This window comes from Pteronotus mesoamericanus, unplaced genomic scaffold (assembly GCF_021234165.1).
Source record: "Pteronotus mesoamericanus isolate MK-2021 breed Mesoamerican mustached bat unplaced genomic scaffold, CSHL_Meso_final contig_433, whole genome shotgun sequence".
NCBI lineage: Eukaryota > Metazoa > Chordata > Mammalia > Chiroptera > Mormoopidae > Pteronotus > Pteronotus mesoamericanus.
In genome coordinates, this window is record NW_026555163.1 from 985375 (window position 1) to 1001821 (window position 16447).

Sequence of the window (16447 nt, forward strand, 5' to 3'; positions counted from 1 at the left end):
GTAATTAAAGTGTATAATACATAAATTATATATAGTATATATAAAATTATAATATGTCTATTATATATTATATAAATATATTTTTATATATTATCTATTGTGTATAGATACATTTAACATTTCGTATAATAAGGTCTTGGTGATTATGAACTCCTTTAACTTGACCTTAAATGGGAAGCACTTTACCTGCCCTTCCATTCTAAATGATAGCTTTGCTGCACAGAGTAATCTTGGATGTAGGTCCTTGCTTTTCACGACTTCGAATACTTCTTGCCAACCTCTTCTTGCATGCAAGATTTCTTTTGAGAAATCAGCTGACAGTCTTATGAGAACTCCTTTATAGGTAACTATCTCCTTTTCTCTTGCTGTTTTTAAGATTCTCTCCTTAGCTTTAATCTTGGATAACTTAATTTTGATGTGCTTTGGTGTGTGCTTGCTTGGGTCCAACTTCTTTGGGACTGTCTGAGCTTCCTGGATCTCCGGGAAGGCTACTTCCTTCGCCAGATTGGGGAAGTTCTCCTTCATTATTTTTTCAAGTAAGTTTTCAACTTCTTGCTTTTTCCTCTTCTCCTTCAGGCACCCCATGATTCCAATGTTGGATCGTTTAAAGTTGTCCCAGAGGTTCCTAAGCGTCTCCTCATTTTTTTGAATTCTTGTTTCTTCATTCTGTTCTGGTTGAATGTTTATCTCTTCCTTCTGCTCCAGATCGTTCCATCCCGGTTTCCTTCCCTTTATTGTTGGTTCCCTGTATATTTTTATTTTACTTTGCATAGTCTTCACTTTTCCCTCCATTTTGTTACCATACTCAATCAATTCTGTGAGCATCCAGATTACCAGTGTTTTGACCTGTGCATCTGATAGGTTGGCTATCTATTCATCACTTAGTTCCACTTTTGGAATTTGATCTCTTCTTTCATTTGGGCCACAGTTCTTTGTCTCAGCATACCTGTTACACTGGGAGAGGCAGAGCCTTAGGCATTTGCCAGTGTAGGGCAACCCAGGTCACTGCATTCTGACACTGTGTGTCGGGGAGTGGTCCAAGAGGGAACAATGCCACTTGCTCCTCAGCCATCTTTCAGTCACTTCCCCAGCTACTCACAAGCAAATCGGGCCATTCTAGTGCTGATTCCCAGGTGGGTGGGTTTGTGTATGTTCTAGGACCCCGAGGGTCTTTTCAACAGGCTCTCCTGTGAGGCTGGGAGCCTCCACTGCCTTTGCAACCCCCACAGGTTTTTACCTCCAGAGTTTTTGAGGCTTTCTTTTCCCGCACTGGATTGCGCAGTCTGTCTCGATCCCCAGCTGTTCCTTGTGGTTTATCCACATGCAAATGTGGGACCATCTGGCCCACCAGCCACCACCTCGCCTACTCAGTACTCCAGCCACCACCTTGCCACATGTCCTCTCCAACCTGGCTGTCTGTCTCTGCCCCTCCTGCTGGTCTGGATGAATGTTTCTTCTTTATCTCCTTGGTTGTTGGATTTCCATACAGTTTGATATTCTGGCAGTTCTGGTTATTTTTTGTTTTTAAATTTGTTGTTGCCTTTCTTTTGGTTGTGTGAGGAGGCAAAATGTATCTACCTATGCCTCCATCTTGCCCCATCTCCTCTGGTCACTTTTGTAACCTACTTTTAAAATGTATATTTTACTGTAAGTTTTACTTCATTTCCTTGTTAATTTTTTAAGTGTGATTTGTAATGGCTATAATGGCTGCATAATATTTCAAGATATAATGTGTTGTAATTTATTGCATCAGACATTTGGGCTGTTTTGTGGTTTATGTTGCTAATAATGATTTTTCACTTGCTTTCAGTTATGTAACCTCAAGGTTTTCTTCTAATTGTTACAGTAAAAAACCGGTAGACATCCTGCAGATATTTAGAGTTGGCAGAGTGAATGAAAGCACAGAGTTTCTGAGCCAGCTTGGCAATGTGAAGCCCTTGCTGCACGGCTCTCCTGTGCGGAGCTTTGTGGGAATCTTGTCCCGGTAAGAGCGTGTCGTCTTCACTTGCCAAGTTCTTCAGTCTTACAAATGCAAAGTGTCTTGCTTTTGTAAAATTTTGTTCATATATGACATTAGTCTCTTCAATCAAACTAAGCCAGCTAACTGCATTCCAGAGGAAATAGAACACTTTAAATTATGAGTATAATTTTTAAATGATATGTTTATTATTATATATATTTTAAGTGTAGTATACAGGTATGAATTGCTTCTTGAAGACAGCTTCATATGAAGAAGGTGATTATCTATTTTTTAATTAATTTTTTATTTTTAAATCATGTTTATTCTATTACAGTTGTCTCAATTTTTCCCCCTTTGCCCTCCACCACCCATCCCACCCCACCCGCCTCTCCCACAGTCAATTCCCACTCTGTTGTTCTTGTCCATGGGTCATTCATACATGTTCTTTGTTTAGTCCCTTCCCCTTCTTTCCACCATTGTCCTCCTTCCCCATCCCCTCTGGTCACTTTCAGTCTGCTCCATGTTTCCATGCCTGTGGTTTATTTTGTTCATTAGTTTATTTTGTTGAATAGATTCCACTTATAGGTGAGATCATATGGTATTTGTCTTTCACAACTATCTTATTTCACTTCGCATAATATTCTCCAGCTCCATCCATGTTGTTGCAAAAGTTAGGAGTTCCTTCTCTATTTCTTTCTTTTTTTTCTTTTTTAAATGCAGATTGATTTTATTTATTTTTTAATGTCAAAATCCATTATAAAATATTTTAAATATTAAATCCATTATAAAGCCTCAGCAATGAAAACAACATGACACCAGCACAGAAATAATCAAGTAGATCAATGAGATAAAATTAGCATTCTAGAAACAAATGTATGTATCTGTCTAAAAATGTAATATGTAATTAAATTGATATTTCAAATCAATGGGGAAAATAAGGCTTATTCAACAAATAAGGTGCATGGACCACTATTACTTGAAATAAAACAAATATAGAGCCCTATTTCACACATTATACAAACAATATTCAGGTGAGTTAAAAATCAATATGTAAAATCTAAGGAGTGTTAGGAGAAAATACAAAATAATATTTTTCTTACCCTGAAGTAACATATTCAAACCCAGAAGCTATAAAGTAAAGTATTGACAATATGACTATAACAAACATTTAAAACTATATAGTAATATAAAATAAAACAAATTAAAGGACAAGTACTAGAAAGGGAAAATATTTGCAACGCATCTAAAAACAGGTTAATAGGGTTTTTATTTTAGGGAAAAAATTCTACAAACATTTAATCTAAAAATTGATAATATCAAAAAGTCATTTAAAGCTTTTTAAAAATAATAGAAATAGGCAAGAAATATACAAAAACATGTTTAATTTCAACAAATAATAAAGTAAAAAAATAACACATCATTGTCAAAATCATATTAATAAGTATTAAGAATATTGGTACTGTCAAGTATTGGTGACTATGGAAGGAATGGGGTATTAATAGACTCTTCTTCTTCTTAAAGCAGTCCCCTTAGCATATCTTGCAATGCTGGTTTGGTGGAGGTGTATTCTTTTAGCCTTCTTTTGTCTGGGAAACTCCTTATTTCACTTTCCATTTTAATTGAGAACCTTGCTGGGTAGAGCAGTCTTGGTTGCAGGCCTTTGCTTTTCATGACTTGGAATATTTCTTGCCTCTCTCTTCTGGCTTGGAGTGTTTTGTTGAGAAGTCACCTGCTAGCCGTACCAGGGCTCCCTTATATGTTACTACCTCTTTCTCTCTTGCTGTTTTTAGGATTGTTTGTCTTTTGATATCTGCCATTTTAATTATGATCTGTCTTGGAGTGGGCCTCACTGGGTTCCTCTTGAATGGGACCCTCTGTGCTTCCTGGACTTGTGTGACTTTCTCTCTCCCCAATTAAGGAAGTTTTACATCATTACTTTTTCAAACAGGTTTTCTATCCCTTGCTCCTCTTCTTCTCCTGGTATCTCTATTATACAGATATTATTATGTTTCAGGTTGTCCTGAATTTCCCTCAATGCCTGTTCATTCTTTTTAAGTCTTTTTTCATTTTCTTGCTCTTTCTGGGACCTTTTTTCTACCTTGTCCTTCAGCTTGTTGATTTGATCCTCAGCTTCATCGAGCCTGCTTTGGATTCCATCTACTGTGTTCTTCAATTAAGAAACTGTATTCTTCATTTCCCCTTGCCTCTCATTGATAGTTTCTATGTCGTTTTACAGGCTGATATAGTTTGCAGTAAGTTCCTTGTAGTTTCCCTGTAGTTTTTTGTAATTCTCTCTGAGCTCATTGAGCTTCTATAGGACCATTGTTCTGAACTCAATATCTAATAGTTTACTTTCCTCTATCTTTTTAGTTCTCTTTCTGGGGACTCCTCCTTTCCCTTTGACAGGGGGTTGTTTCTTTGTCTTCCCATTATTTGTGAGATTCCTCTTTTTTTGCTTCTGCTTCTTAGATTGATCTGTCTTGATTCCCTGACTTTGTGGTGTGAACTTCTATGGTAGGAGACCACTGTTTTTTCTTTCTGGATCTGCTTCTTATGATGTCAGATGTTAACCCTGTCTGATCATAGGCAGTCTCTTCAAGACTTCCAGGAATCTACTGCCTGTGGCTGTCTCCTTCAGCTGTTAATCTAGTCACTCTGCACTCAGCAGTAGTTTAGGCACCACAAGGAGGGGCAGAGTTCCTCCTCGGGGTGGGGTTATTGGGTCCTCTCACGCTGCTGCTGCTCAGGGAAGTGGCCTGCCTAAGCAAGATGGCTGCTGCTGTGTGATGTAGGAGTCAGCACTGGGATCCCGCCAGCCACTCTCTCTGTTTTCCCTGCAAAGCCTCCTTCCCCGGTCTCTCCCCAGGCGTCTCCAGCCCATTCTGTCCCGACCTTGGCTGTAGCCCAGGGTAAGTGGCTGCAATAAAAATTTATGTGTTGGCCGTTTAAATGGCTCTTTGCATCTCCAGCCGCCTGTCTCTGACAGAGAGCACCCCTGCTGCTTTTCACGGCTGGCTGTTTTCTCTGTACTTTTTAGGCTCTGGTTCTGTAAGCTTGAGATCTCTGCTTATGGTTTAGACCCAGCTCTTCTCAGGGGGATCCAACTGGCCATTTCAATATCCTTCTGGTGCTGCCACTGGTGGGTGCCCCATCCACCTTCTCGAGTCTCTACCACACTCCTTCCCAGTTAGGTTGTGCTAAAGCTGATTCTTCTGTCTGAGGTTATGAGGCCCCTCTCTCGCTATTGTTCAGTTGTTTGTTCCAGGTGATTTCTACAGAATTTAGTTGTGATTCCAGATTTGTCCTGGGAAGAGGTCAGTGTGACTTCCATTCACTCCTTCTCCTTTTTCATTCTCTGATTATCTATTTTATGAGTTTTCCGCATGTGTCTGATCTAGGGATAGTCCAAAAATGAAAGAGAAAGGTCTACTTAGAATGTCCAGATACAATTCAATACATCACTATAGTTTTCTGTTTGCTTTGAATGACTATTTAATATTAGGGCTGAAACTGAAGTCATAGGAAGCACAGGAAAATATGATTGACTCTGGACTACAGTTAACACCTAATAAGAAACTTTGAAAGAAACACAAATATCTTTCCACAGCCATTGAGGGACCCAAAAGACATTGGCACTAATCAGAAGGATGCCAATTTTCCTTGCATTAACCAATGAATTTAGTGGTATCATAGTAAGAATATTAATGAGGTTTTTTTAAAGAAATAAAAAGCTAATTCTATGGCACACATTTTCCTTAAACATTTCACATGACCAGGATAACTCTGAAAAGAGGAACAAGGGAGGGTTAACTAAACACACATTAAAAATACATTAGAAAGCTATATTAAAACAGTGAGGTGGTATATAAATGGATGAGTAAAGAGAATAAAGAGTCCACAAATAAAAGGAAGAGGATTTACTATATGGTAAAAGTATCTTTTATCTTTGTGGAAGAAACATGATTTTTTCAATACTATATATTGAGAAAAATAGAAAGCCACCTGGAAAAAACCCAGCAAGTTAGACCCTTATCTTGTTTCTCACACTTAAATTAACTTCTCATGCAGTAAAGATTTAAGTATTAAGAATGAAACTGTAAAGGTACTAAATGAAAAACAAGAAAATATAAAAAATAATAATCTTTAAAATAATAATCTTTGAGTGGGAATGGCTTTTTTAAAGGCAACTAAAACCCAAAGCCATTTTACAAAATTAGTTCCCTCTCATAATACAAAATTCAAACAGCAGATGTTTGTATAATAAAAAGGCAGACATCTCCTTTTCTCACCTTCCCAGAGTTGAATATGAGTTGTCTGAATGCCATACGTCCAGTAGGAACTGCATATAACCTTGAGCAGGGGAGAAACACAGTCAGTGTTGGGCTTAAACATTGTCCAGCTGAGCACTGGGGAGCTCGGGCCCGAAGGAGTCTGAGTCCAGGGACAGGAGAAATGACTAGCGGCCCAGGGCTGCTCAAGACAGGGATGAGAATCAGGCCATAGCCTAGGTCATTATCATGGCACCTGGAACACCTTCTGTAGGGTTACTTTGAAATCATTTTTCTTTTCATTTCATTCTGTTTAGTTGTTGTCTTTTAATTGGTGTATTTATTTTAATCCGGTTTTGTTGAGGTATTATTGACAAATAAAAACTATATATTGAGGTTGTACAACATGATTTTTTAGAGCTACGCAAAGTGATGACTTAATATAAGTATACATTGTAAAATGATTACCAGCATCAAGTTAATTAACAATTCCATATCTTACATAGTTACCTTTGTTTCTTATGGTAAGAACACAAAATCTTCCCTCTTAGCCAAATTCAAATATATAGTACAGTATTATTCATTATAATACCATGATATACATTATAGCTATAGAATTTAGGTTGTTTTTTCAGTTCTCTCTCTGGGTTCATGGGGCTGAATATCGACCCCACAGACGTGTCAAGTTTCAGCCCAGAGCTCATCGACTACCTGGAGGGGAAGATCTCCTTTGAGGAGTTCGAAAGGTGGGGAGAAGAGAGAAAAACCTGTGAGAAGAAAAATCTTCAGGAAAAAGGAAAGCTATCAGCTGAAGAAAATCCAAGTGACTCTGAAGTACTATTATCATCAGGAATTGACTACCAAATCCCAGGACAAAGATGCCAATGAAGGAGAAACATCAGATGGAGTTAGTAAGTCAGTTCACAAGGGCTTTGCTTTCATGCTTTAAAGAGAATGAAGATGATGAGGAGGAAGAAGAGGAGGAGGAGGAAGATTTCTCCTGCCTGAGCAACCCACTGCAGGCAACGTGTTTATGCTGGAGATGGTTCTCAACCATGAAACAAAGAAAATGATTGAAGAGAAGAGGCCTCGGAGGAAGCTTCCCAGAGCACTGAGAGGTCTCATGGGTGAAGCCAACATTCGCTTTGCTCGAGGAGAACATGAAGAGGCAATTTTGATGTGCATGGAAATCATAAAACAAGCTCTCCTGGCTTACGAACCATTCTCTAGTCTTGCCATGATATATGAGGACCAAGGTGACATGGAGAAATCACTGCAGTTTGAGTTGATTGCTGCGCATTTAAATCCTAGCGCCACTGAAGAGTGGGTTAGATTGGCAGAAATGTCTCTGGAATAAGACAATATTGAACAGGCTATTTTTTGCTATACAAAAGCTCTTAAATATGAACTTACTAATGTCCGTTATCTATGTGAATGATCAAGCCTTTATGAACAGATAGGAGATTATAAAATGGAAATGGATGGTTATAGGTGTATTTTAAACCTTTTGTCTCTGTCTGATGGAGAATGATTTATGCAGTTGGCTAGAGATATGCCAAAGAGTTACTATGAAGCCAATGATGTTACTTAAGCTATTAATATAATTGAAGAAGCTTTTTCAAAACACCCGTCCCTAGTCTTCATGGAAGATGTTAACATAGCAGCTGGGCTAAACATTGCTAACAAACAATATGACAAAGCTTTGGAGGTAATAACAGATTTTTCTGGAATTGTGCTAGGAAAAAAACTACAGAAGTCTCTTCAGAAGAGAATAAAGCTGGGGAGAATGTTACCTGCACTATACCTGATGGTGTGCCAATAGATACCACAGTGAAGCTGATGGTCTGCCTTGTTCATCTCAACATCCTTGAACCACTTAATCCTTTCTTGACAACACTAGTGGAACAGAATCCTGATGGTATGGGAGACCTCTATCTAGATGTTGCTGAAGCTTTCCTGGAAGTTGGTGAATACAATTCTGCACTTCCTCTCCTGAGCACACTAGTCTGCTCTGAAAGATACAACTTTGCTGTAGTGTGGCTTTGGCATGCAGAATGCTTAAAGGCCTTAGGCTATATGGAGTGAGCTGCTGAAAGCTATGGCAAAGTGATTGATCTGGCCCCCTTCCACCTGGATGCAAGAATTTCTCTTTCCACACTTCGGCAGCATCTGGGTCATCCTGAGAAAGCTCTGGAAGCTCTGGAACTGATGTATGATTCAGATACTTTAGCACAAGATGCAAATGCTGCACAGCTGGAAATGAAGTTATTGCTTCATCATTTTACGCTACTGTTTTCACAAGGCAAAATGTATAGCTCTGTGGATACTGTGCTTACCATGTTGGCCATGCTGTTAAAGGTGGCAATGAATAGAGCCAATGTCTGTTTGATATCCAGCTCCAAATCTGGAGAGAGGCATCTCTACCTTGTTAAAGTGTCAAGAGACAAAGTATCAGACAACAATGACCAAGAGACAGTAAATTGTGATGCAAAAGCAATATTTGCTGTACTCATGAGTGTCTTGACAAAAGATGATGGGTGGAACCTTCTGCTGAAGGCTATATACTCCTTATGTGACCTGTCCCGATTTCACTAGGCTGAGTTCCTGGAGGATTCTGCATTGGAATATTGTTCATTTTATGAACACAAACAAAAGCACAAAGAACTGGAATATTTCAGTCTCTCTGCTGCAATTCTGGACAAAAATTTCAGAAAGGCATACAACTATATCAGGATAATGATAATGGAAAATGTCAATAGACCCCAGGTCTGGAACATTTTCAATCAAGTTACCATGCATTCTCAAGAAGTACGACGTCATCATTTCTGTCTCTGTTTAATGCTGAAAAACCCGGATAATCATGCCCTGTGTGTCTTAAATGGGCACAACACATTCGCATCTGGTAGTATTAAACATGCCCTTGGCCAGTATGTGCAAGCCTTTTGGACCCATCCCCACCAACCTCTCTATAGCCTCTGTATAGGCCTAACCTTTATTCACATGACATCTCTGAAGTATGTATTAAGGAGACGTGCTCTTGTGCAGGGCTTTTCCTTCCTTAATCGATACCTCAGTCTCCATGGGCCTTGCCAGGAATCATTCTGCAATTTGGGCCATGGCCATCACCATCTGGGGCTGATTCATCTTGCCATGCATTATTATCAGAAGGCACTGGAGCTCTCTCCACTTGTGGTAGAGGGTATAGAAGTTGACCAGGTAGACTTACGAAGAGATATTGCCTACAACTTGTCTCTCATTTATCAGAACAGCAAGAATATTAGAATGACTCAAAAGCTTTTGTATACCTATTGTTCTATATAAGGCACCTCAACTGAGACAAGAGTATTGGGTAGCTGCCATGTGTGGATCAGTATTTTCTGTTTCAAGGCTTATTATTCATCTCAAAATGGAGATGATAATTTTAGAACTTTATATTTCATATTTAATGTGTGATAATGGTCTTTTGGTAGATATGCAAAAATTATCATTCCTACAAGAATTTATAGATTGTTCTGTCATTTTCTTTGGCATTTTTAATGCAATTGTTCCCAAAGCTGAAATGAACAGTAGTAACCTTTGAGTCAGCTTGTAGTTGAATACACTAATTTTTCACTCATACCATTTTTTCATCTGTGCATTTAATACTATATGTCAAACATCTACTATATACTAGGCACTGTGATAGGTGCTTGGAATACAGTAGTAAGACAGATGTGACCTCCCAATATAATTCCTTAAATACGGAACTTGAGCATATATTTATTTGAAAGAAAAGTTTGTCACATTTCTATATACATCATCATTGTCAGTCATGCATTTCTTAGTTACCTGTTACTACTGCAAGGGTAGTTTTTCAAATACATAGAAAAAAAGGCTGCTTATTAAAGGAAAGACAAATTGGGAATATTTCTGATGTCAACACATAATTCACTTAGCTCTAACAAAATTATTTAAAATGGTTATATGGTAGGAAGACACCACATAATTGAGTTAATTTTTCACTTTTCATCTGTATGTACCTTAGCTGCATAGACAGAGACCTGGGAGGCTGGGATTAAGTCAGAACATGTGCTCCGAGGCAGATTAAACAAGGCGTTGTCAGTGTTTGACATTGGCTTTCTGACAAAAAGAAAAAGAAAAAGAAGGGACAGTGTTCATTGAAACAACCTGGCTTCCATTTCAAGATCACTAGGAATGTAGGAAGACTGTGAATTGTATTGGGTTGGCCAAAAGGTCTGTTTACTTTTCCATAAAATAAAAGACACATTTTTCATTTTCACCAGTAACTGTATTGATTTGGATATTTTAAGTATGTGGGCTATCTCCCCCTATTGGCTTCTAGTAAGTAGAGGCAAGGGATGCTGCTAAACACCTTCCAAAGCATAAGACAGCCCCACAGCAAATTGTTTGGCCACAATGTCAATAGTAGCAAGAAACTTGGCAAACCACTTTTGACATATTTGATCTGTTACCACCTTCTCCATGCACTGCACAAATCTTTTTTTGCATTTCAGTTGCATTAAAAAAAAACAACAATTTATTCATCTTATAAGTGAAAGTTTGTACCCTTTGACCAGCATCTTCCCATTTCCCCAGTCCCTGGGAACTACAATTCTAGTCTTTGGTTCCATGAATTCTACTTTTTTAGGTTCCACATATAAGGAAGTCATACAGTATTTCTGTGTCTGGCCCACTTCACTTAGCATAATACCCTTTAAATAGCACCTGTGAATTATGAGACTATAATAAAAAATTATTTTTTCTAGTAAATATTATAATACCCTTTTCTTTTTAGGGGGTTGCTTTTGCCCAAAGTAGTTGAAGATCGTGGAGTAAAAAGAACAGACATTGGAAATCTTGGGAGTGGAATATATTTCAGCAATTCAATCAGGTTAGTATTATTGTATCCTTAATCATGTTATTCATACCCATTACCAAGGATTAATTGCTGAATGCTTGCTCTATATTTCCCTCTGTCTTTCTTTGGTGAGGAATTTCTCACTCAAGGAACAGATAACTCATTTATTTATCAAACCAAAAAGCTTCTGCACAGCAGGAGAAACCACCAACAAAACAAAAAGGCAACCAACTGAATGAGAGAAGATATATGCAAACAACAGTTCTGACAAGGGGTTAATATTAAATATATGTAAAGAACACTTACAACTTAACACCAAAAAACAAACAATCCTTTTAAAAACTGGGGAGAGAGCTTGAATGGACAGTTCTCCCAAGAAGACCTACAGATGACAAACAGATATATGAAATGATACTCAACTTCACTAGCTATTAGGGAAATGCAAATAAAAACTACAATGAGATACTACCTCACATGTGTTAGGATGTCTGTTATCAACAAGACAAGTATCATACAGCTTCTTTCTGTCCAGAAAGTATCCAGCCATGTACTATGAAAAATAGAGACATTTATTGAGAAGATACAAGATACAAGAAACATTGGAGTTCTAGCCAGGATGGAGGCATAGGTAGACATGTTTTGCTTCCTCACACAACCAAAAGAAGGATAACAACCAATTTAAAAACCAAAAGAACCAGGACTGCCAGAAAATGAAACTGCATGGAAGTCTGACATTCATCCAGAAACATTCATCCAGACTGGTAGGAGGGTGGGAGACAGGCAGCCAGGGCAGAGAGAATGCATGGCAAAGAGGCAGACCATGATGGCATGGTGGGGCTGGCTGACCAGGTGGTCCCACATTCACATGTGGATAAACCAGGAGGAACAACTAGGGAGTGAGGCAGACCATGCAACCCAGGGTTCCAGCGTGGGAAACTAAACTCAAAACCTCTGGCTGTAAAAACCTGTGGGGATTGCAGTGGCAGGAGAAACTCCCAGTCTCACAGGGAGTCTATTGGAGGGGCCCATGGGGTCCAAGAACATACACAAACCTACCCACCTGGGAATCAACACCTGAAAGGGCACAGTCCACTTGTGGAAAGCAAGGGAAGTGGTGGAAAGTGAGGCAAGAGCCAAGCAAGTAACATTGTTCCCTCTCTGACCCCTCCCCCACATACAGCACCACAATGCAGTGATGTGAGTTGCCCTGCCTTGGCAAATACCTATGGCTCCACCCTTTACAGTGTAACAGGCATGCTGAGACAAAGATATATGGTCCAAATGAAAGAACAGATTGAAATTGCAGAAAAAGGACTAAGTAATCAGGAGATAGCCAACCTATAAGACGGAGAGTTCAAAACACTGGTAATCAGGATACTCACAGAAATGGTTTAGTGTGGTAGCAAAATAGAGGAAAAAATGAAGGCTATGCAAAGTGAAATAAAGAAAAATATACAGAGAACAAACATAAAGGGAAGGGAACTGGGACTCAAATCAACAATCTGGAGCAGAAGGAAGAAATAAACATTCAACCAGAACAGGATGAAGAAACAAGAATTCAAAAAAATGAGGAGAGGCTTAGGAACCTCTGAGACAACTTTAAATGTTCCAACATCTGAATCATAGGGGTGCCAGAAAGAGAAGAGGAAGAGCAAGACATTGAAAACTTACTTGAAAAAACAATGAAGGAAAACTTCCCCAGTCTGATGAAGGAAATAGCCTTCCAGGAAGTCAGGAAAGATCAGATAGTCCCAAAGAAATTGGATGCAAGAAGAAACACACCAACACACGTCATAATTAAGGTACCCAAGATTAAAGCTAAGGAGAGAATCTTAAAAGCAGCTAGAGGAAAGGGGAGAGTTATCTACACAGGAGTGCCCATAAGACTATCAGCTGATTTCTCAAAAGAAAACTGACAGGCAAGAAGAGGCTAGAAAGAAGTATTCAAAGTCATGAAAGGCAAGGACCTACATCCAAGCTTACTCTATCCAGCAAAGCTGTCATTTAGAATGGAAGGGCAGATAAAGGGCTTCCCAGATAAGGTCAAGTTAAAGGAGTTAATCATCACCAAGCCCTTATTATATGAAATGTTAAAGGGGCTAATCTAAGAAAAATAAGATCAAAAACTATAAACAGTAAAATGACAACAAACTCACAACTATCAACAACTGAACCTAAAAAACACAAACTAAGCAAACATCTATAACAGGAACAGAATCATAGAAATGGAGATCAAATTTTTGGAGAAATGGGTTATCAGTGGGGAAGGAGAGAATGGGGAGAAAAGGTAAAGGGAATAAGCATAATTGGTAAGCACAAAATAGACATGGGGAGCTTAAGAATAGTATAGGAAATGGACAAGCCAAAGCCCTTATATGTACAAGCCATGGACATGAACTAAGGTGGGGGGGTGCAGGGTGGAGGATCGATAAAAAGATGGGACAACTGTAATAGCATAATCAATAAAATATACTTTTAAAAAATGAAACATTGTACAGAGGACAATGACGCCTCAGTCCCTTTCAAAGTAGGCACCTTGGGGCCTTACTCAGTTCTCCCAGTTGCCATCAGCTGCCCCATCATATTTTCCAGACTCTCATCGACAGTCTGAAATCTCTTCCCTTTCAAAGGTGATTTTCATTTTAGGAAAAGCCAGAGGTTGCAAGGTACTAAATCTGGGCTGTATGGAGGCTGAGTCACCTGAGTGATTTAATGTTTCACAGAAAAACTGCATGAGACATGATGCATGAGTGGGCACATTGTTGTGATGAAGCTGCCATACCTGTGGTCTTCTGAATCCTCCGAATGGTTTCCTTGGAGGAATGTCAATTTCAACACAAAATTTGATGCAGATTCATTGCTCTACCCACTCAGTCATTTTGAATGTGACAGCCACACAGTACACATGCTCACTCAACAGCACCCATCACCCCCACTGACTACTAGAGTGAAGTCATCATTATTCACATGTGCGCATTCCAGTCCACTCTCCTTGGCTGCCAAGTTACATTGGTGTTGCACAAACTGTTCTTTTTATATTAATGATGGCTGGACATTTTCCTGGACAGACCTCATACAATGGAATACCACTCAGCCATCAGAATAGATGAAATACTGCCATTTGCAACAACATGGGTTGATCTTGAGAATATCACACTAAGCGAAATAAGTCAAGACAGAAAAAGTTAAAAACTATATGATTTCACTCATATGTGGGATATAAAATTGAAAGAAACAATTGAGCCCTGGCTGGTATGGCTCAATGGATTTAGTGCCAGCCTGCGAACCAAAGGGTCGCCAGTTCCATTCCCAGTCAGGGCCCATGCCTGGGTTGCAGGCCAGGTCCCCAGCAGGGGATGCTCAAGAGGCAACAACACATTGATGTTTCCCTCTGTCCCTTCCCCTCTCTTTAAAAATAAATAAATAAAATCTTTTTTTTTTTTAAAGAAATAGGTTATGGCATTGCCTAAATGCTGCTTCATTTCATACCATAGACAGTGAGTTGCCCAGCAAATTAATTTTTAATTAACTGGAACTTTGGCTCCAAACCCTAATAACTAGACCAGACCTCTACAAAGAAACTACTTACCACCAATACTCAAATCCAAGTTTGAATCCAAGAGAGAGAAACATTGATCGGTTGCCTCATGTACATGCACCAACTGGGAATTGAATCTGCAACCTTTTTGCTGTATGGGACAAGGCTTCATCCAACTGAGCCACCCAGCCAGGACCCTACATGGCATTTTTGACAGGTAACTTATAGCTGCACATGTTAAAAAGATGACCCTGGGAACATAACACAGAGCAGAAAAGACCATATGATTCCATACATATGTAAAGTTCAAAAGCAACTAATATTACTCTTTATATTGTCAGGGGGCACATACCTATGTGTCAATACTATAAGAGAAAGAAAGTGATGTGCACAAAAAATCAACATAGTGATTAGATCACCTCTGGATGGCAGGAGAGGAGATAACAACAGAAATATTGATGATATTCTATTCTTAAACTAGGTCTAGGTAGGTATATGAGTGTCTTATAATTATTTAAACTTTACATTTATATTACAAATTCCCTTTTTAAAAAAGAAATTTATTTTATTTTATTATTATATTTTATTGATTATGCTATTACAGTTGACCTGATTTTTTTCCCCTTTGCCCCACTCCACCCAGTGCCCCCTACTCCCTCAGTCAATTTCCCCACCATTATTCATGTCCATGGGTCCTGTAGTTCCTTGGCTACTCCATTTCCTATATTGTACTTTACATCCCCATGGCTATTCTATAACTATTCATACTTCTTAATCCCCTCTTCACCCATTCTCCCTCTCCCCCCTTCCATTTGGCAACCTTCTGGTAACTAACTTCTTTTCTTTTGCTGCTTTTAAGAGTCTCTCTTTATCTTTATCTTTTAACCTTTGGCCTTTTAATAATGATGTGTCTGAAATTGGACCTGTTTGCATCCATCATAATTGGGGCTCTGCGCTTCCTGGACTTGCATGTCTATTTCCTTCACCAAATTACAGACATTTTCTTTCACTATTTTTTCACATGGATTTCTAATTTCTTGCTCTTTCTCTTCTCTTTCTGGCACCCCTATGATGTGAATGTTGGGCCTCTTGAAGTTGTCCCAGAGGCTATTTATACTGTCCTCATTTTTTTTGGATTATTTTTTTTCTTGTTCTACATGGTTGTTTTTTGCTTCCTTATATTCCAAATCATTGATTTGATTCTCAGCTTCATCCACTCTACTGTTGTTTCCCTCTAAATTGTTCTGTATTTCAATTAATGTATCCTTTGTTTTTGACGGGGTTTTTCTTATGCTGCTGAGGTCCACACTAAGTTCCTTGAGCATCTTTATAACCAGTATTTTGAACAGTGCATCTGATGTAGATTGCTTATCTCCATTTCGCTTAGCTCTTTTTCTGGAGTTTTGATCTGTTCTTTCATTTGTGTCATGTTTCTTTCTCCTCGTTTTGGCAGCCTCCCTCTTTTTCTTTCTATGTATTAGGTAGAACTGCTCTGCCTCTGTGTCTTGGTAGTGTGGCTTAATGTAGTAGGTATCCTACAGGATCCAGTGGCACAGCCTCCCCTATCACCCAAGCTGGCTACTCTAGGTGCACCCTTCATGTGGGCTGAGTACACCCTCGTCCTGTAGTTGAGCCTTGGTTGCTGTTGGCAAATCAGTGGGAGGGATTTGCCCATGCCAGTCAGCTGCAAGGATTGGCTGTGACCATTGACCACAAACCTCCACCTTCCATGGAGGATCAGCTGTGCAGGGGGAGGGTGGCAGTGCTCCAATGTGGTCTGTAGCTGTCCACTGGGTGCACTGGCCCTGGGGTTTCCAGGGTGG

The 16447-nt window shown here is 39.2% G+C and overlaps 1 protein-coding gene and 1 pseudogene across 2 annotated transcripts in view; both read left to right on the forward strand.

Moving 5' to 3' along the window:
* PARP4 (poly(ADP-ribose) polymerase family member 4) overlaps positions 1–16447 on the forward strand; it is a 108260-nt gene that overhangs the window by 21402 nt on the left and 70411 nt on the right. The window contains exons 11-12 of one of the 2 annotated variants that reach the window (XM_054577460.1): positions 1847–1984; positions 11024–11119. In XM_054577460.1, coding sequence (XP_054433435.1) covers positions 1847–1984; positions 11024–11119 — 234 coding nt within the window. The remainder of the gene's footprint in view (positions 1–1846; positions 1985–11023; positions 11120–16447) is intronic. The other variant, XM_054577461.1, reaches the window with a different exon arrangement.
* LOC129073797 (general transcription factor 3C polypeptide 3-like) lies at positions 6833–9550 on the forward strand (annotated as a pseudogene).